This window comes from Phoenix dactylifera, unplaced genomic scaffold (assembly GCF_009389715.1).
Source record: "Phoenix dactylifera cultivar Barhee BC4 unplaced genomic scaffold, palm_55x_up_171113_PBpolish2nd_filt_p 000701F, whole genome shotgun sequence".
In the NCBI taxonomy this organism is placed as follows: Eukaryota; Viridiplantae; Streptophyta; class Magnoliopsida; order Arecales; family Arecaceae; genus Phoenix; species Phoenix dactylifera.
Window position 1 is genome coordinate 36,771 of NW_024068083.1, and position 21,906 is coordinate 58,676.

The 21,906-nt window shown below is 37.3% G+C and overlaps 1 protein-coding gene across 2 annotated transcripts; it reads right to left on the reverse strand.

Moving 5' to 3' along the window:
• Positions 1-1,923: 1,923 nt before the first annotated feature.
• Positions 1,924-21,275, reverse strand: LOC103719372 (UPF0187 protein At3g61320, chloroplastic-like). 2 transcript variants are annotated; one of them, XM_008808581.3, is made up of 4 exons: positions 20,509-21,267; positions 8,204-8,371; positions 4,943-5,149; positions 1,924-3,171 (listed from the first exon to the last, which is right to left on the reverse strand). In XM_008808581.3, the coding sequence occupies exons 1-4, from the start codon at positions 21,166-21,168 to the stop codon at positions 2,980-2,982; spliced, it is 1,227 nt and encodes a 408-aa protein (XP_008806803.1). In that variant the 5' UTR covers positions 21,169-21,267; the 3' UTR covers positions 1,924-2,979. The 2 variants fall into 2 exon arrangements, with proteins under 2 accessions (XP_008806803.1, XP_008806805.1); XM_008808583.3 differs by lacking the exon at positions 8,204-8,371 and having other exon boundaries at positions 20,509-21,275.
• Positions 21,276-21,906: the final 631 nt, after the last annotated feature.

Sequence of the window (21,906 nt, forward strand, 5' to 3'; positions counted from 1 at the left end):
TACTATAAAATGCATAATATTCTACTATAATGAGGATAGCTAGTTTTTTCCTCTAAAAAACAAACTAGAATGATATTTTAATTTCTCTCTCTTGATAACCAAACATGACTCAATTTGACATTTCTTTGTGTCAATAAACTTTAATTATCATCTTGATTGTGGCCAAATTTTCTACTCATTAAGCACTTACTATAGATTAATCATTATGGTTGTCACAAGGCAAATTAGTAAGGAAAAATTAGCCATGCACAAGATTAAGTAAATATCTTGCCAACCTAATCAATTTAAGATGGCATGAATTTGGTGGTCACACTTAAAGAGTTCAAATATTCCTCCTTGTATGAGCTGAATTTTTTTTAAATTTTGAGCGAAACGTACCATTTTATGATCTCACATTTCATTGGGCTACATGAGAGTGTAACATGCACCCCATTAAACATTATTCTCAAGCAATTAGATTACAAATACATATCTTACAAATATCACGTTTTGCACAATCAACTACACATATCTTTGCTCCTATATATATATATTTGATGTTGTATAGTTACGCCCAATCTGTATTTTTCACTTTTGATATATATTGTGTGGGATCTCACGAATATCACGTTTTGCACTATCAAGTGCGCATATCTTGCTCCTATATATAGATTTGATTTGTATAGTTACATCCAATCTGTATTCCATTCTTGATGCATATTGTGTAGGATTCGTTCTATATACAGTTGTTCATGCCAGATAAATAATATACAAAAAAACCTTCTTTTCTTTAGTACCTCTTATTACCACTCTTATCAACATATGATATACTACTCGTGCGTAAATATATATTATCATTGTTATTGACAGAAGTATATTATCATGGTGATGGACCAATTCCAGCACCTTATGAAGAGATAACTCAATCAACCCAAACACTGGGAAGCCATCTTAATTATCTCACTAAATTATCAATTATTTTCTAGAGAGATGACGAGGACAGATGTGTAATTTTCTCGGGGTGTCGGTCGCTATCCGCATCCGGATCACGGTAACAGTGCATGGCCGGCAGCGAGGTCACTGTCACATGACTTGCATGTGATGTGGGCGAAGATGTCTCGTAGACCGGGCACAGCTCCGTCAGGCTTAAAAAAAAAAAAAAGGTACTACCACGGAGCCCGGCTACGTTACCAAACGGGCTATGTGACAAGAATATTGGTCTCGAAGCGTGGGACACTGATAACTCACTAGTAATAACCTTACACGTGGCATGCGAGCAGTGAGGATAAGTTTTTGGGTAAAAATCTTGGGCCTTGTAGCACAAAATATTACGAAAAAGGGCGGCTTTGGCGGGGGGCCATGCACAACTCCCGCCACCCGACAACGTCATTACGTGTTCGCGTATGCTCCACTCCATCCATTTCATCCATCCATGAACCATAATCAAAAAGAAGAAAAAAAAAGGCATTGCTTTTCTTCTATTTAGTTCCTTTGCTTTGCATCCTGGTCAAACCTACTCTAGGAGGAAGGTGACCAATTCCCTCTTTAATTTGGCGCCTTATAGACAATGGACCACTTCGATCCAAAATCTTATTGAATTTTGAACATCCTCCAACGGACAAAGGGTGTCAGTGCTTTCTTAACTATTTGAGTCCGCTTCCTAACTTTTTCATTATTGAGTGCTTATCAATCAAGTGCTACCTTTGTTACAAGAGCCAACCGTTTTGGATCTTCCTTTTAGTAACTTTCATTTACGTTGTAGTAAATGTGTCTTTGTTTAGAGCCAAACTTCTGATAGAATCCAATGGATCATAACTTCAAGTATCCGGTACTGAATTCGAATCCATGCCTATTTGACCCATTTGCACCCTTGCCTTTCATGCACCATCTTGGATTTTATTGCGACATAATAATTCACATACTAACTTCAAAAAAAAACAAAAGTTAAAAAAAAGGGAAGATTCCATTAAGTAGATGAAATCAGGTAATAGAGTTGATAATACAAGAACAGAAGTACAAACAAAAATAAAGAGTTGCAGCATAGATTTAATCGGGCATGCTGCCCTGCTTTACATCCTGTGAGCCCCCTGGTCCACACATCTACTTTTAATACTGACAGTGGAAACTTCAACTGCAGATAAATGCAGTGAATGATTGCCTTTGCCGTGCAATGTTTTGTCAACATCCAGATATTTAATGGGTAATTACGAAGCAAATATGCATGAGGCCATGCGCGAGATAAAAATTTGCCCCGTATTGCACTCAAGCAGTGCAAATAAAGCTTCTACTGCAAGGCCATACTTATGATACCACAAGCGTACAATTACAATGTCAGCTACAACCCTATACCTCGTGTTACCATCTCATACATGTAGTCATATACTAATGATATCCGTTTCACATGGTTAAATACCGTTTTCTTTCGTCCCAACATTCCTATCTATCAAAGATTACTGTCTTCTGTGAACTAGTTCTCCTACGCTTACATTCCCCAAAGGCAGCACTGCACCATGAGTCACAAATTTCATGGTACTACGAAATCAAGAAATCAAGACCCATGACAATGTTTTAAGTTCACCACACAATAAGCCCATCGTCGCACCATTAGAGATTTAGAGTAACTATTCAGCACTGCCTGCTTCCTCTGGTAGCTTTAGTGCAAACAGGCGGACACTTCTGTAGTCTGTACACATTACGAAGTACCTCTTGGTTCGTTGATCTCCGTATCCTCTCTTCTTCTAGGTAGATTTTTGTAGCTCCCTCTTCTCAAGCTCCTCCTCATCGTATATAATTAGATAATGCTTTAAATTAATGACCCAGTTGCTCATCATTGGATACCAACCCTCTGAATTGCTTGAAACCCAAATAACTGGTTGTTACATGGGACCCAGATATGCAGACTTCGAGTATCCTTGGTAGGTGCGCTTCCTTAATCAATTTCCTGGAGTTATTGCCATAAATAATTTCAGAAAATCCAGTATTAGTTCAGCTATCATCCCTTTATCCCTGTTTGGTTTTGGAACTAGGCCATCCATTAACAGGATGTCCATCAAAGTGGCCATCCATTTTGGCAAGAAGTCTCACGCGAACCTGGTTCTCTATAGCCACTGCCTCTCTGATGCTGTCGTGAAGCTGTTTACACAGCTCATCAAGTGCAAGCATTGGGAATGGCTCTTCAATGAGTACACCAACCTGATCAGATTTCTATGTAAGTTAGCAAGCCAAAGTATAGCAATGATATGAGTCATATGACCGCTATTTTGCTTTACATATCGTCTAGTTCTGCAAATTGGTTGTAAAAAAAGAGGCATGTGTCTTGTTAGACAATATTTGATAGTGACCAGGCAAGCAACATCCCATGCATGAGTTCTACAAGGAAAAGTTGCACATAGAACTGCTGTCACAAAATTCTCTGAAACATTAAAAGAATCCAATTACTCAATAACTTATGTATCATTAAAAAAAATCACCAACTACTCAATAATGCAGAATAACTATTCTTGAAAGATTTATGAATATTTAAATGAGAATTGTTACTTGTCTTGTTGTGATGACTGTTGGCTGTTGTTGCTTCTTCAACTCTTACTGTCCATTAATAAATATTCAATGTAACTGTTATTCATCTTGTTGTTACGACTGATGGTTGTTGTTGCTTCTTCCCCTCTAGTTGTCTTCTATGCGCTTGCTCATATAGATCAGTTCTCTCACAATTATTTTAATTCCTTCAGGTTATTTTATTTTCCCAACTTTTATTCCAAACATTTGGTGGAATTTCTGCATCTAATTTGCCAAGTGTGTGGAATTTAGGTGCATTGTATGCATGTTTATAAAGCATGTACCGTTTTATTAGGACCAGCTTCTCACTTCTTAGATGAGATGTGTTTATTGGTTTTTTCAATTAACTATACTGTCAATTTCTGTGATTCCATTGAAGAGAGGGAGAGAAGTCATGTTGCAGGCCATTGGTTTCTTTGACCGGGCATTTCTGTGAGTTGATTCTACACCCATTGCTGGGTATTTTCTGCCACATCTCATACCCATAGTACAGGGTGTTGACCACATAATCAAAGGCTTTAAAAGGTCTCAGAAGTGGAATATTTTATCGCCATACGAAATGAAGCAGTGGCTAGCATGCTAAGATAAACCACTTGGAAAAGGCATTGCCTTTCTTTTCATTACCACAGTTCTGAGTCATCAAAATGCAGATCTATTAGCAAACTCGAGAATCTCATGCGAGGAAATTAAATTGCAACTTGTTGAAAGAGTCATTTTTGTCAACTATACAATTTGCAAGAGTGACAAATATACTTTATATACAAGAAGAAGGCCACTTAGAATCAGTTTATCAAGATAGGGAAGGTTTAAGAATAAATGATTGGGCATTTGAATTGCTAAGCATTAACAATCTCTCATAAGGCACTTGGCGATAGGAAGGCTTGCAGGTTTCCAATTGGAGTAGTCAAGCGATCAAGTATAATTGAGTCTCATTTATAGGGTTTTCTATCAAAAATAGCAGAGTTTAGAGAAGTTCAACAAACAAAAAGAAAAGGAAAAGGGAGTCCATAGGAGGCAGGAGCAATAGTGCACCAAGTCAAATATAAAGGAAATAATGTATTTTTTAGTAATAATCTTCAAATAAAAAGTGTAAAGAGGCAGAGATAAGCAGTAGAATGCATGAGAGAGTGATTCTACACTTAAATTATCTTGAAAAACAGCATTTTAATTGCTAGGTAGAGCCAACCTAGAAAAATTTATCCACCCTATGAATAGCTGATGATGTTATTATTCTGTCAGAACTTAAATTATGAAACAAATGAGCTGTTTAAGTTAGAAGCAAAGATAAATGAAGGTTATCAAATATTAATATAATAGCTCATCCAAGCTTTATGGTCATTAATTTCTGATAATGATCGGAAGTCAGACATATTATAAGAAACAACTCAAGAGAAACATATTTGCTTACTTCTTCGATGCAGAATAGAGAGGCTGCACTGATAAAGGTAGCAGGAACAACAATCCAATTGCAGTCATCCCAAAGTATCACAGGAAGTGTAAGATGCCATAAGACTAGAAATCTCGAGGTTAAGCGAGTATATGATAGAGGGATTGGAGTACCCATTAGCTGTTCGCAGACACCAATCCCTTCATGGAAGCAAGAGATCTTTGACTCCTATATGAAAAGGCAAGATATACACAATGAGTTAATACCACCATCTGGCTCGGGGAAGAAAGCGTAATAACTTGCATCTGTAGCATGCTGACGTTATTATTAGCAAGAAAGCAATAAACAACAAGGTTCTCAATGATTTAACAAAACAGTACCAGAGAGCTTAGCAAACTCAACCAAGAAAATGACTAAAGAAACAAATATAAGGAACAGTTGGCATTTAACATACAGATAAAATGTCCTTTCTCTACATAACGCATAATTTGATAATTAAAATAACTATAAATTAGTAAAAAAGAAATTCCATCATAAATAGCTTGAATTAAATTACTTTGTAAGAGAGCTTTAATATAGCTGTCTGTTCAATAGCAGCAACAGCAGAATGTAATAAAAAATTGGAGCCAAGCCAGAATAGAAACTTGCTCTTAATATTGCAGGTCGGTATATTAATAATACTCGTAGTGATCACCAACACAAGTTTTTCAAGAGAAGCTTTGTCCTCTATGTTGTGCAAGTACTCATAGCGTTCACCAACACAAGTTTTTCACACCTGAAGTTCTTGAGGCCAATTATTGACATTCAGAGAAAACCTTGATATGAAGTGATCATGTATACCTCAACTTTCTCACCAATGATAGACTGAAACTACAAAGAATAAAAGTTAACTAGATGGAAGGATCTGCATTCCTTTTACAAATAAGACTTCAATCACCTTTTCTTTTATCTTCAAACTTTGATTTTAGTTATTTAAGTTCTGCATACAGTTGTAATTGTACAGGCACCTTTGCTAACCTTGAGGACTGCAGAGTTCCCAGGTCACTTGCAATGGGATCATAGACAGAGGGAATAATGTGAAGCACCCTCATCAACCATTGACACCGTCAATGGTGACATATCCTCAGCCCCACAAGGTGACCAAGTTCCATAAATACATTAAAATTCCAAGAGCTTCACTTTTTTTCAATGAAAATTAACATGGATAAGAAACTTGAAGATGTAGCACAATGTTTCACCAGCCCATTCATGTCTCATACCTCCAAATGGCCCTTGCTACTTGATCAGAAAATAAATGATTGAAATATTCCTTAAACATTCTGAAAGAATGGATAGAAGGAAATATAGATTCAATGATAAAAGAATGTTACTCCTAAAATGTAGTGCAGGACACCAACGCAGCAAACTGAGAAGAACAACAACAAGATAGGTGTTGGATATGCCCTATCCAGCAAAGAAATATAACCAACAAAGGACAACACCAAGTCTCACTGCAGGGTTTCCAAGTATGCAGAAGGAGTTTGATAGGATGGCTTGAAAAGAACTATCTCATGGATTGCTAAAAATCGGCCACATTTAGTATGTCATTGTATCTCATGCCATGAGTTACCATGCCAGGTTTGCTTGCACAGCAGATTGATCCCCAAAGTAAAATTGGAGTTGATGGTGCAAGCAGTGACATTTGTTGATAATTGTAAATTGTTTGGCATTGGTAGCTCAAGCCCTTGCATTTATCCAGCTTATGCAGTGGAACTATAAGACAGGTTTGCATCTAATTTGAAAAAATATTTAAGCCCAGATAAATGCTGTTTCCTATGAGATTACAAAGTTTTTCTTTCTTGCATTGATTCTAGAGGAAGGATTCAGAAATTAAAGGAATAAGAAAAAAAAAAATGAAAGTCATCCATGACAAAAACCATACCATGTTTACATGGAGGCATTAGAAACTTCTATAGTCTTGACTTTTTCTTTGGAGGGTCCCCTTAGATCTTGAATTCTACATGGAATGACCAGACGGTTTAAACTCCAAATTGACTCCTGTTATTGACCGTGTTTTTTGAAAGATCAAGCCAATCATGATTAGGGAACCAAAACTTCACTAAAAAATTTTCAGAAGCTACTGATGGAATTCTTAGATGAGGACATAAACTGGCCCATCCAGCAAGAAAGTCAACAACATAAGAGAAAAATATGCCAATGACCAAAAATATTATGTTGCAACTAACTCTTATAGCAAGAAACTTTGTATGCATGGACTGTGAGGCATCTGGGTATCTCAAAATATGTTGGGAACTCGGTGTTGATTATGTCACGTGGACTTCATCTTCATCCACAATTTATCTTCATCCTAAGCACAACAGTGAAAAAAAGGTAGTTAATGCCTTCAGGAAGACAACTATAAGTAAACGTTTGCCATTGCAAAAGTGAATGACACAGCAAAAGTCAGACATCACACTCATTCCAAAAAAATAAATAAACTTGGTGTTAGGTCATGCTGAACCTTGATGAGAGAGAAAATTACCTCAAACAAGAACCGAGATGAGAGAACATATTTTCATAAATAAAACTTATCCCACAACGGTGAGAGAATCAGACACTTGGCTGCTCCTTTTTTTTCTTACGGATCAAAAACCAAAGAATCAAAGACATCTAGCAAAACGTTGAAACCCGCAAAACCAAGAAACTATGAGAGAACTAGTAGCATAACAATTACCAATCCGATATTCCTAAAAATTGATTCTCTTGTCTTTGAATTTTAAGAATTCACTTAGTCCAATATATATTAGAGTATTTACAGTCAGAAAAGACCATGGTTTACATTAACATAAATCTCAAGTTGATGCAACTAGATTTAAGAATTGATTTAATTATTTTCATTGCAGTACATTCCTCCTTTTCTTACCTTTTTCTTGCTCAGGATCTCAAGATGATTCTTTTATCTAACTTCCTTTTATTATTTCTTTTTTTATAAATCAGTCGATGTGATCTGCTTGTCTTATGGATTACTTTGCTTTCAGCATAGTATGAACAATGTGGCCTGACATACTTTCGGTTGGTATGGATATCGTTCTTCTATATGTCCAAAAGAAACGAAAAAAGTTCATATGGAAGTAATTAGAGTATACTACAGTGACATATAAAACTAAAGTGATGTTTGTGCACTAATTAACCACAACTTATCGATGAAATGCATAAAGGAGTTACAGACTTTCTTCAGCTAAACATAAACCATTTTCTTCCTATTCTGCTTTACAGAGGGTAATTAGCTCCAAAAGAAATTACCGAGATGTTTTGCTTTGGTTCTTCTAAATGTAAAATTTGAAGGCTCTGTGAAATAAATTCAATGATGCAGCGAGGACGATGCCTCGATCTCACAACTATAGATAGATCATCCTCTTCAAGCAAATTCTGCAGATCTGATCTGATGTCTGAACCATTAATAACATGACACTGCAGTGCAGAGCTTTAGTTATCAGATTGATATTAATTCCAGTTACTAGTCTGATAAAAAGTATTTTTATTAGAAATTGGTATAACTAGGAATGGAAATATCAGAGGTATACTCAAGAAAATGTATAAAGTACTAGAGCATATCTAACAAGAACAGAAAAGAAGCCAGGTGTAATAACGAGAAACCAGAATCAGTCTACATGACAAAACCTTCTACAACTATAGAGATCCCAATTGATTTATCAGAAAAGGCAACAGAACACATATAGCAAGCATGGATTTGTCGTGTCCACGTTCCAAACTAAAGGAGTAATAAACGAGCATGTATTCTTCATTGTTTCCACAGGAAACTCTAAGAGGAACTATTGGAGTGAATGCAATATAACAACATCAGGCAAGCACCTCGAGATATACATGCATTTAGAAGTGGCTCATGTCTGACATATAAAAAGGATGCAACACAAGAAGGTGGAATATGTGTACAGATTGAACTGAAACTCATTCAAAGAATGTAAAGTCACACACAGCCAGCTCAGTAATCATGCATGCATTAAAACATGTATCCAGAGCTATAGGCTACTAGCCATCTACAAACCCTCCCCCCAACCTACTAAGAGAGAGAGCGGGGAGGGGGGATAAACTCTACAAGAATTTGCAGTAAAAGCTTACCACAAACCACACCAAGCACAAATGCAACCACTAAAACAGCAGTTTAGGTCTAAAACAACTGTTTAGGTCATTACTGCTTGAATCTCTGTCATCTATTTATCTCACATACACATACAAGTATCGAAAATCATGATGCTTATGCACCAAAAATTTACCTACCAATAATTAAAGTTTTACTACAAACCTAAATTAATAAAGTTTCATAAAAAATGGAATCTTGTTGCTTACACAAATCAATAACTTTTAGATAGCAGTCCTCTACAGATAGCAAAAGTGTTATGATACTTATATTTAAAATACTTTACTGCTACATTTTTCCTTATTTCTTGATTCAAAAGTTCCAAGCATTGTAGCATTATGATTTAACACATTCTTTAAAACTTTAGCCCATATTGGAGAACAAATGCAAGTGAAGTTGCATTTATTACTTTCCCAAGTGGACTCTAGTTGGATCTGTAGGCCTTTGGGCTTTTTACCTCACACACAGGTGCTTGGGCTCAGCTATGTCTAAACATAATGAAGGATTTTAGCATGTTATAATGCGCAGCGGAAGTTAGGAATTTTAAAAATTTCTTGATAAAGTTCCTTAACATAAAACCCTTATAAGCCAAGATCACCTTAATGAAAGCAATCAAATAATATAATATAAATGCAGAAATAGAAGAATACCTCTAACGCTAATCCAATATGCAGAATTTCCACTAGGTGCCCAAGTGTTCACCCTCCAACGTTGATCCACACGAAAACTTGATTTAAGTCTTAAGCTCCAAAGACTTTGATCCTTAATGCAGAATTCTTAAAGAACTCTAATGGCTTGCTTTCCTTTCTTTCTATTTTTCTTTAACCTTCTAAAATCACTTCTAATCCTTTTGTCCTAAAGAAGACCACCTTGTCTTGGCTTAGGACACACTAGAAGCAATGCTAGAAAGAAAGAAACTAATGTAAGAAAGAAAGAAGAGAGGAGTGGGGTGGAGTTGGAATGATGAAACCCATGGAGTGCTAGCCTATTTATAATAGGTGTAGGGATGCATCTCCAAGGGATGTATCCCATCCACACATCCTTTCATGAAAGGACATCATCTAAGGGCCATATCAAATAAGAGGAGGTGCAGATCAAGTGAAGAGGTGTATCAAATGATATGTCCTTTCATGTGGTGCCATATTTTGACCAAGTCAACATCACATGCTAATCACATGTCCCTCACGCCTCACCTCTTGATCTTTCATGATGATGATCCAAGGGCTCCAATGCAAGGCGCCATTCACTTGACCCATTATGTCTTCATCCAATGGTGGGATTAAGATCCAATGGTCAATTATGGTAGCCATCCTCTAACCCAATCCAATTGGGTTAAACCAACTCTCCATTATGTCTTCATCCAACGGTAGATCAAGATCTAACGGTCTAGATTGAATGATTTATTAAATCTAATCCAATTAGACTCAAACCAAGCCAATTAGGTGCCAACTCTTGGCTAACCCATATTAGAATATGATCTAATCAAATTAGATCAATTAAGAATCCGATTCGAATCCAATTCGAATCAGATTCGAATCCAATTCGAATTAGGAGCTAAGGTTTGCAACACCTGCTAGGATGTTTATCTTGCAAACATGATCTAATCCAATTAGACCCTTGATAAGTTTTCTTGTGTGTGACCCATTGGGTTCCATACTTAGCCAGCAATAGGTGTGAGTGCGAGTTGACCCAACTTGATTAGAACTCTTCTAATCGATTTAAGTCCAAACTGCGCGAACCCGAACTTAACAATTAGAATCCTTTCTAATTGGTGATCGAATTAACTCTTTAATTTGATCAAACCTATAAAACAAGATTGACGTCTAGCAACGTGTCATGTCTACCCGGAAAATATGGAATTTGGTGGAAATACCAAAAATACCCTTCAGTGGCAAGTTACCATGCAATTCAATCCTTTAATCAAACTGCATCCCAAATATGCATATGAGTATGAATATATGTCAAACTCAATTTCATATTCATATTTTTCTCAATCTTTTAATGATAATTCAAAAAATGAAACATTAGAAACTCTTTCTAATTTTCATTCTACTTTGATCAAAGGTTTCCTGAATTATCATATGATTAGAATAAATAGGATGCTATCTTCTCTTACTAGAAGTGATTAATTCCTTGTTGACCTACTCATAATCTTCGTACACAATTCACCATATCCAGAAGACCTCGTACATAACTTATTGTCATGAATGAGTGTAAACCAAAATATGGGTTCATGTGCACAAGATACCATGGTGATCTCAGGTCATAGGATCAGTTGCACAACTCCCACTAAGAGAATCATCTTTTGACATGTAAGTAAGACTTCATAAGATTTCTCTTTGTAGGTTAATTCAGTGAACTCATTCCTCTAATGAGCACCCACATCTTTGTATTAGTGTCTCCACACAAATGATTGTGAGATCAATCATCCTCTGCATCGAGCATACATAAGACATGCCAGTCTTTCCGGTAATCATTGATCCCCGACTCAATGTACCAATGACTGGGAATATTTAAGATTAGGATTTTAGGATTTTAAGTCTCACTAGTATGATCTCATCATAGTCTTAAAACCATTGCCCTAAACTAAGGAGTTTATCATAAATATAATCAACAGCATATGATAAAACATAACGCCTTTATTCATATTTAAATGTCATGTACATGATTTGGACAAATCAAAAGAAAAAACCTTTCGCAATACATATTGCGATTGGCTTGTAGGGCATCTACTCTTTCAATCTCCCACTTGCACTAAAGCCAATCGCTCTTATATTTTATCCCCATACAATCGAGGTGGCGATCGAACTGCTGTTGTGGTAGAGCTTTAGTGAACGGGTCTGCTAAGTTGTTCTTTGTGTCTACTCGTTCAATGACTATGTCTTGTCTCTCGACGATCTCTCGAACGAGGTGGAAGCGTCTTAGAATGTGCTTGGATTTGTGATGAGATCTTGGTTCCTTTGCTTGAGCAACAGCTCCAGTGTTGTCACAATAAACTGAAACTGGTCCAGCAATCTCAGGAACTACTCCCAACTCAGCGATGAACTTCTTCATCCAGACAGCTTCCTTAGCGGCTTCACTTACAGCGATGTATTCTGCCTCAGTAGTTGAGTCAGCTACAGTTTGCTGCTTGGAACTCTTCCAGCTCACTGCACCACCATTTAGGGTAAAGACATACCCTGAAGTGGACTTGCTATCATCTGGATCTGATTGAAAACTAGAATCAGAAAATCCTTCTAGTTTCAACTCAGATCCTCCATAAACTAGAAAAATATCTTTAGTCCTTCTTAAGTACTTAAGAATATTTTTCACAGCTATCCAATGATTTTCTCCTGGATCAGCCTGGAATCTGCTTGTTATGCCTAAGGCATAAGCAACATCAGGCCTAGTACATAGCATAGCATACATAATTGATCCTACTGCCGAAGCATAGGGAATAGAATTCATTCTATTCCTCTCTTCAGATGTCTTAGGAGACATCTTCTTAGAGAGACGTATGCCATGACTCATAGGTAAGTAACCTCTTTTACTTCCTTCCATGCTGAATCTTTTTAGCACACGATCTATGTACTTAGACTGGGACAAGCCTAGCATCCTTTTAGATCTATCCCTATAGATCTTTATACCAAGTATATAGGATGCTTCTCCCAAGTCTTTCATGGAAAAGCTTTTTGATAGCCAAGTCTTGACCGATTGTAACATTGGAATATCATTTCCAATGATTAGTATGTCATCTACATACAATATTAAGAAGACAACAGCACTCCCACTAGTCTTCTTGTACACACATGGTTCATCCACATTTTTGATAAAACCAAACTCTTTGACTGTTGTATCAAAACGGATGTTCCAACTCCTCGATGCTTGCTTTAATCCATAAATGGATCTCTTAAGCTTGCATACTTGATTTGCTCTCCCACTTGAGACAAATCCTTCTGGCTGTGTCATGTAAACCTCTTCCTCAAGATAACCATTAAGGAAGGCGGTTTTGACATCCATCTGCCAAATTTCATAATCATAGTATGCAGCTATTGCAAGCAAAATCCGAATAGATTTAAGCATGGCAACTGGTGAAAAAGTTTCATCATAGTCAATTCCTTGCTTTTGCCTGAAACCTTTTGCCACCAATCTAGCCTTGTAGGTTTCTACTTGGCCATCTGCTCCAATCTTCTTCTTATAGACCCATTTGCAACCTATAGGGTTAACACCTTCTGGTGCATCAACCAAAGTCCATACTTGGTTGGTATACATAGAGTCTATTTCGGATTTCATAGCTTCTAACCATTTGTTAGAGTTATTACTCATGATAGCTTCCGAATAGGTCAGAGGATCATCATTTTCGATGATGTGGGCTTCATCATTCTCAATGATAAACCCATACCTCTTAGGTGCATTTCGCACTCTATCTGACCTTTGGAGAGGAGATGTGTGTTGTGGTTGTACTTCATCAATGGGTACATTTGGTTGAAGAATTTCTTGTGTTTCTATTTGTAGGTCTTGAACTTCATTAAGTTCAATTCTTCTTTCACTGCCCTTTTCTAAGATAAACTCTTTTTCTAAGAAAGTGGCATGCCTACTAACAAATACCTTTTGTTCAGTAGGGTGATAGAAGAGATATCCAATACTTTCTTTGGAATAACCTATAAATGTACATTTATCTGATCTAGCACTTAGCTTATGTCCAAAATTTCTTTTGACATATGCTTGGCAGCCCCATATTTTAAAATATTTAAGATTGGGCTTTCTACCTCTCCATATCTCATATGGAGTACTAGATACAGATTTTGAAGGTATCCTGTTTAGCACATATGTAGCAGTTTCTAAGGCATAACCCCAGAAGGAAATAGGAAGATCTATAAAGCACATCATGGATCTTACCATATCTAATAGAGTACGATTCCTCCGTTCAGCTACACCATTTAGTTGTGGCGTATACGGAGGTGTCCATTCAGAGAGAATGCCCTTTTCTTTAAGATGATTTAAAAATTCACTAGAAAGGTATTCACCTCCTCGATCAGATCGAAGGATTTTAATACACTTTCCGGTTTGTTTTTCAACCATACTTTGATACTCTTTAAACTTATCAAAGGCTTCGTATTTATGTTTCATAAGATACACAAATCCGAACCTTGATAAATCATCAGTGAATGTGATGAAGTAAGAGTATCCACCTCTAGCTGGAGTTGTCATAGGACCACATACATCTGTATGTATAAGTCCTAATAACTCACTTGCCCTTTCTCCATGTCCAGTGAATGGAGACTTGGTCATTTTTCCCATAAGACAAGATTCACAAGTTCCTAATGATTCATAATCATAAGGATCAAAGAACTCTTCTTTGTATAACTTGTTAATTCTTGATTCACTTATGTGACCAAGTCGGCAATGCCAAAGGAGGGTATTATTCACTTCCTCTCTCTTTCTTTTATTGCTTTTATTAATATGAAAGACATTGTCATTAATTAATAAAACTAGAAGACCATTTTCCATAATGCCATTGCAAAGATGCTTATTAGAAAAATAAATAGAGCAACCATTGCCCTTTCCATTAATTTCAAAACCTTTCTTTAACAACAAAGGAATGGAAATTACATTTCTAATAATTTTGGGCATATAATAACAATCTTCTAATTGTAGGAGCTTTCCCGAAGGCAATTCCAAGTTGTAGGTTCCAACAGCTTCAGCCTGGATGGACTCTCCTCCAGCGCCATACAGCTCGAAGTCACCTTTCTTCAAAATTTTAATTTTCTGTAGTCCATGCAAAGATTTGCAAATGTGAAAACCACAGCCGGTATCCAATACCCATGAATTTGAATTTGAAGAACTTAATGACAAGTTGGCATGTAACATAAACATACCTTTTGATGCAACTCTTGCATCGGTCTTCATACTTGCAAGAAAACTCTTGCAATTCCTTTTCCAGTGGCCAGCTTTGCCGCAATGAAAACAGGTACTTGATCCGGAGTTTTTCTTTCCTTTTTTCTTTTTGATGCTACTCTTGGGGTTCAATCGTTTCTTAGAACCCTTATTTCCCGATTTCCTCATAGAGGTGCTATTTATAAGAAGGAGTGGACCTTTATCCTTCTTAATATGCCCTTCAGCTGTTTTGAGCATATTTAACAGCTCGGGCAGGGAGGTGTTCAGCTTGTTCATGTGAAAGTTCACAACAAACTGAGAGAATGAATCAGGCAGTGATTGCAGGATCAAATCCTGACTGAGCTCACTATCCATAGCAAAACCTAATTGACTTAATCTGGTGATCAAGTCTATAACCATAAGAACATGGTTTTGCACTGGAGTTCCTTCATTCATTCTAGCACGGAACAACTGCTTAGATATCTCATACCTAGCAGTCCTGCTTTGTTCTCCATACAACTCTTTTAAATTGAGAAGTATGGATTGAGTATCCATGCCTTCATGTTGCCTCTGTAATTCATTGTTCATAGAGGCAAGTATGATACATTTGACAGTCACACTGTCATTTTTCCACATCTTATGTGTGGCAACCTCCTCTTCTGTAGCATCATCCCCTAGATCTCCAAGATCAGGGGTTTCAAGTATATAGGAAATTTTCTCCTGAGTGAGTACTATCTTTAAATTCCTCAACCAGTCCACATAGTTTGGTCCGGTCAACTTGTTGGCATCTAAGATGCCTCTTAGTGAAAGTGAAGAAACCATTTAATAATTCTACATATGCAAAACAAAACTAATATAAGCAGACCAATCATGATGACATGTTTGCAACTAGATAAGGACTTTAATCTAATTTGTCTCCTACTATTTTTATCGAATATCATAGCCCTCTCCTATGATAAACGTGAAAATATAATTTTTCTTAGTAGGGTTGAGATCCTAATTCATCATAAAAAGCCTTGTGTTTACACAACAAACTCTTATGAGTTCAAAGGTAGGAAACTCTTTCCAATTGCATCTCATGCAATTCTCAACTTTATCTTGTCCTCTTAAAATACTTATTGCCTTGTGTTAGCACAACAAACAATAATATTTTAGTTAAGTCAAACCCTTCATTTCCATATAGTCATATTCGAATAATATTGCCCTTGTGGTTGCACAACAAGGCAATATATTAAAATATGCCATAAGCATCTTAATGCACCAAGACAGTATAACATCAGTCCCCATTGCAAGTCTTGTGTTAGCACAACAAACTAGCATGGATCTTGACATAATAATATCGAGGCATGAAGAAAGGCTATCAATAGTGTTATATCAATATTAAGCTTATCCATAATAGGCAATCAAACAATTGGCCAGGTAAGCAGGTGGGAGGCTCCCCTTACTCAGAGAGTAAGGTCCTAATTAAGTAACCACCTTTAGTGCTTTCCTTAGACACCAATTAGATTAATTGTTCTAAAATGGGTTAGCTCAAAGTTTTTCAACACTATGACTTAATATAATTTTTATTGAGGGCTTACTAGTCTCTAGCACATTCCTTAATTGTAACATACATTTAACATGTCTAAAATAAACTATTATGCATCATGGCTATCTCATAGCATGTATAAATCATAAGCAATTAATTAACATGCTTCAACATATTTTCATATGAAAAATTTCATATCATGATATTTTATTACATAACATATCATATATTAATCATACATTTCAGCATTTCTCTAAGCATATGACATTACTATCTCATAGTAAATTAATAATCATACATCATACATAATTATTTGATTGAACCAATTAAGGATGGCTCTGATACCACTTGAAGGATTTTAGCATGTTATAATGCGCAGCGGAAGTTAGGAATTTTAAAAATTTCTTGATAAAGTTCCTTAACATAAAACCCTTATAAGCCAAGATCACCTTAATGAAAGCAATCAAATAATATAATATAAATGCAGAAATAGAAGAATACCTCTAACGCTAATCCAATATGCAGAATTTCCACTAGGTGCCCAAGTGTTCACCCTCCAACGTTGATCCACACGAAAACTTGATTTAAGTCTTAAGCTCCAAAGACTTTGATCCTTAATGCAGAATTCTTAAAGAACTCTAATGGCTTGCTTTCCTTTCTTTCTATTTTTCTTTAACCTTCTAAAATCACTTCTAATCCTTTTGTCCTAAAGAAGACCACCTTGTCTTGGCTTAGGACACACTAGAAGCAATGCTAGAAAGAAAGAAACTAATGTAAGAAAGAAAGAAGAGAGGAGTGGGGTGGAGTTGGAATGATGAAACCCATGGAGTGCTAGCCTATTTATAATAGGTGTAGGGATGCATCTCCAAGGGATGCATCCCATCCACACATCCTTTCATGAAAGGACATCATCTAAGGGCCATATCAAATAAGAGGAGGTGCAGATCAAGTGAAGAGGTGTATCAAATGATATGTCCTTTCATGTGGTGCCATATTTTGACCAAGTCAACATCACATGCTAATCACATGTCCCTCACGCCTCACCTCTTGATCTTTCATGATGATGATCCAAGGGCTCCAATGCAAGGCGCCATTCACTTGACCCATTATGTCTTCATCCAATGGTGGGATTAAGATCCAATGGTCAATTATGGTAGCCATCCTCTAACCCAATCCAATTGGGTTAAACCAACTCTCCATTATGTCTTCATCCAACGGTAGATCAAGATCTAACGGTCTAGATTGAATGATTTATTAAATCTAATCCAATTAGACTCAAACCAAGCCAATTAGGTGCCAACTCTTGGCTAACCCATATTAGAATATGATCTAATCAAATTAGATCAATTAAGAATCCGATTCGAATCCAATTCGAATCAGATTCGAATCCAATTCGAATTAGGAGCTAAGGTTTGCAACACCTGCTAGGATGTTTATCTTGCAAACATGATCTAATCCAATTAGACCCTTGATAAGTTTTCTTGTGTGTGACCCATTGGGTTCCATACTTAGCCAGCAATAGGTGTGAGTGCGAGTTGACCCAACTTGATTAGAACTCTTCTAATCGATTTAAGTCCAAACTGCGCGAACCCGAACTTAACAATTAGAATCCTTTCTAATTGGTGATCGAATTAACTCTTTAATTTGATCAAACCTATAAAACAAGATTGACGTCTAGCAACGTGTCATGTCTACCCGGAAAATATGGAATTTGGTGGAAATACCAAAAATACCCTTCAGTGGCAAGTTACCATGCAATTCAATCCTTTAATCAAACTGCATCCCAAATATGCATATGAGTATGAATATATGTCAAACTCAATTTCATATTCATATTTTTCTCAATCTTTTAATGATAATTCAAAAAATGAAACATTAGAAACTCTTTCTAATTTTCATTCTACTTTGATCAAAGGTTTCCTGAATTATCATATGATTAGAATAAATAGGATGCTATCTTCTCTTACTAGAAGTGATTAATTCCTTGTTGACCTACTCATAATCTTCGTACACAATTCACCATATCCAGAAGACCTCGTACATAACTTATTGTCATGAATGAGTGTAAACCAAAATATGGGTTCATGTGCACAAGATACCATGGTGATCTCAGGTCATAGGATCAGTTGCACAACTCCCACTAAGAGAATCATCTTTTGACATGTAAGTAAGACTTCATAAGATTTCTCTTTGTAGGTTAATTCAGTGAACTCATTCCTCTAATGAGCACCCACATCTTTGTATTAGTGTCTCCACACAAATGATTGTGAGATCAATCATCCTCTGCATCGAGCATACATAAGACATGCCAGTCTTTCCGGTAATCATTGATCCCCGACTCAATGTACCAATGACTGGGAATATTTAAGATTAGGATTTTAGGATTTTAAGTCTCACTAGTATGATCTCATCATAGTCTTAAAACCATTGCCCTAAACTAAGGAGTTTATCATAAATATAATCAACAGCATATGATAAAACATAACGCCTTTATTCATATTTAAATGTCATGTACATGATTTGGACAAATCAAAAGAAAAAACCTTTCGCAATACATATTGCGATTGGCTTGTAGGGCATCTACTCTTTCACATAACCCCAGGCACTTATTGTAGCCTTTACGGGCCTGTTTACACTAGCCACTGAGTCCATGGATTGGCAGGCAACATGTTACTTGGATTGGACTCTATAAATAGAGCCCAGGTCCAAGCGCTCCCTACATATCAGATTATACTTTAGAGCTTCTTTTCACCCCAAAAATAGCCTTTGCTTTATTGTTCCTCAAAATTCTGCATCTATTATCCCCACCATGGTTCTTCGTAGTTTTTCCACCATTTTTTTTTACATCATTTTTCAACGTTTATTTCCAAGTAATGGAGGGAGTTGGTCAAATCATCACCATTGACATGCTAATGCTGCTCTTGGAGGGAGTTGGATTGAGATGGGGATATGTTTACCTTGGAAGCATTTATAACATCTACCCTGCATGAGAGAAGCAAGAACACTCAGGATAGTGCCTAGCACACCTTTGATCCAAATTCTTCTGCACCTTCACTTGTATCCTCTTGATTTTTTTGAGTTTGCTAAAACGAATTGGTGCATTTTCCAACATGATTTTCAAGAGAATTAAATATTTCTGGTTTTTTGTGATTTATCTCCAACAATAAGTTCTAAATCATGATCAAGCCAATCAGTTCTAATATGACTTCATACAAGTCTAAGTTATATTGGAAAGCTTTTTCTTCAATTGTTGAGTAGATTCATGTAGTAATTCCTCTACAATGCCACGATTTATTTTAGCTTTCTGTTTTCCATCATGTAACTTGACTCCAGTTGAATGATATCTCGGTAGTATATGTCCTAGTGTAAAACTATATCAATATAAACTTAAATGTCTTAATTTGGCTATCAAAAGAATATGTCTTAGCTTCTGCATCATGTTGTGTACTATGACTATATAACCATAACTGCACTTAAAAATTGTGTGCAGCTAGAACAGGAAAGCTGACAAATAAGCAAAAGGGTATAGGATTTCTCAACAACTAATGCAAAATTCTTCATGTAGCCAAACCGATTAATTGCATTAAAGACTTGAAGCACCAAATAATGTTTTAAATGGTGGTTGCAGAATCCAGAAGATTGGGCTAGGCACCTATTCATCTGCAGCTATCGATCCTTGCTAAATGCCAAAATGAACAGTTTCACAAGCATAGACTTCTTCAATTTATAAAATGCAGGTCTCTTAGTCTTTTCCATACTTTTACATAGTACTCTCCTAAGCCTTCTCGTGTTCCTTTTTTTTTTAGAAAAAAAAAGGTAAGCTAATGTTCTTTTTTGTGATAGCTGGAAATAATATTTCCTGACATGATACAACATTGTTTGGAGTTCAACCTATCGCAGACACCACATTCCCACTGCCAACCCTAATAAGTTATGCCAGAAAGACAATCGAAAATTTCGCCCTAGAGTAACAAAAAGTATTTAATTATCCAATCAAATTTATATATATATAAAAATAAGATGACTTTAAGCAAGTATGTAGGCAGCGAATGGATTTTCACCAACCTTGAGAGCCACAGGGAATGCCATGATATAGTTCAACAATGCCCGCCTGACTCCGGCATCGGCACCGCCATTATGTCCTCTCCCCGAGATCACCATCCCGGCAAGCTCATTGGCCCCCGCGACCACCTTCATCCACGCCTTCCGGCCCTCGACGAACCTCGAGTAGGACGCCTCCGTCCTGAAGACGAGCAGCAGCGCCAGGGCCGGGGCTGTCAGCTGGTAAGGCAGCGACGACGCCCGGAAAAGGGGGAAGAAGTCGGGAAGCCAGGCGAGGGAGACGGCGGAGTTGTAGAGGGCGAGGGCGGCAGCGACGGCGGTGAGGGAGAAGACGGGGGGGATGAGGGAGAGGATGACGCGGGAGGAGAGGCTGGAGAGGAGGTGGCGGAGGTGGCGGCTGGAGCTGCGGTGGTCGCGCCAGTCGTCGGGGGTGTAGAGGGGGCGGCGCTTGCGCATGCCACGCTCCTTGACGGCATCGGCCCACTCGGAGACCCACCGGAGGGAAGGGAAGGGGGAGTTGGCGGACTTCGAGCAGAGGATGGGGAGGAGGAGGAATTTGGTGGGATGAGAAGGGGGTGATGAGTGGGAGTAGTGGAATTTGAGTGGGTTTTGAGGGGTAAATTGGGAATTGGAGGAGAGGGAAAGATGGGAAAGGGCGGTCATTGGTGAGGGATGGGGTTGGGGTTTGGAGTTGGAAGAAGGGGGGAGGGAGGGGTGGCGATGGGGGAAGAGGGCACGCTTTTGTTTTCACAGCAGCAGTTCGTGAAGGAGGACGTTACACATGTTTGAACGGGAAGCGGGCCTGCTCAGGAATCTCCAGTACAGCGGAATACTGTGACTGTCATCTCAGATTATTCTTGTGTATCCAAAAACAAGTAGAATTACAGACTGGACCTCGTTGTTGGCCACATTTTTTGGACCTATTTTGTAGCCATCTTTCCATCCTTATATCATCTCTTTTCTCTCAAACCCTATTAGTTGCACTTTTATTAGAACAGTATAAGCAGCTATTATATCAATAAAAAAATAGGCATAAAAATCCTGTTGTGCAGAAATATATTGTATAGCTATCAGTAGCTTACACATACCGTATCATACATGGCCCTCATCATCCGATAACCGTTCATTTTTTTTTTTTTATCAGGACCATCGTAGGCTACACAACATTCTATGGTATGACCCAACCTACGCAACAACGTAGAGAATCCAAGTTATTAGGAACCATGTAAAAGTGATAGACATTTAAAAAGAGACATTGAGGTCAAGGGAAATTAACATATTTTTCTTTTTTTTGACTTTTTCCGAAATTTGCAATAAGTCTCTTATATTCGTTTACTGCATATAACTTGACTGACTTATATTTATGCTGATCTTTTTTTTCCTTTTGGGTTTAGAAGTTTA

Coding starts and splice junctions, on each gene's coding strand:
- LOC103719372 (XM_008808581.3), bottom strand. CDS start 21,168: ATGACCGCCCTTTCCCATCTTTCCCTCTCCTCCAATTCCCAATTTACC. Junction 8,372..20,508: donor CATTCCCTGTGGCTCTCAAG/GTTGGTGAAAAT, acceptor TCTGCACTGCAG/TGTCATGTTATTAATGGTTC. Junction 5,150..8,203: donor AACCAAAGCAAAACATCTCG/GTAATTTCTTTT, acceptor CTTTTCATATAG/GAGTCAAAGATCTCTTGCTT.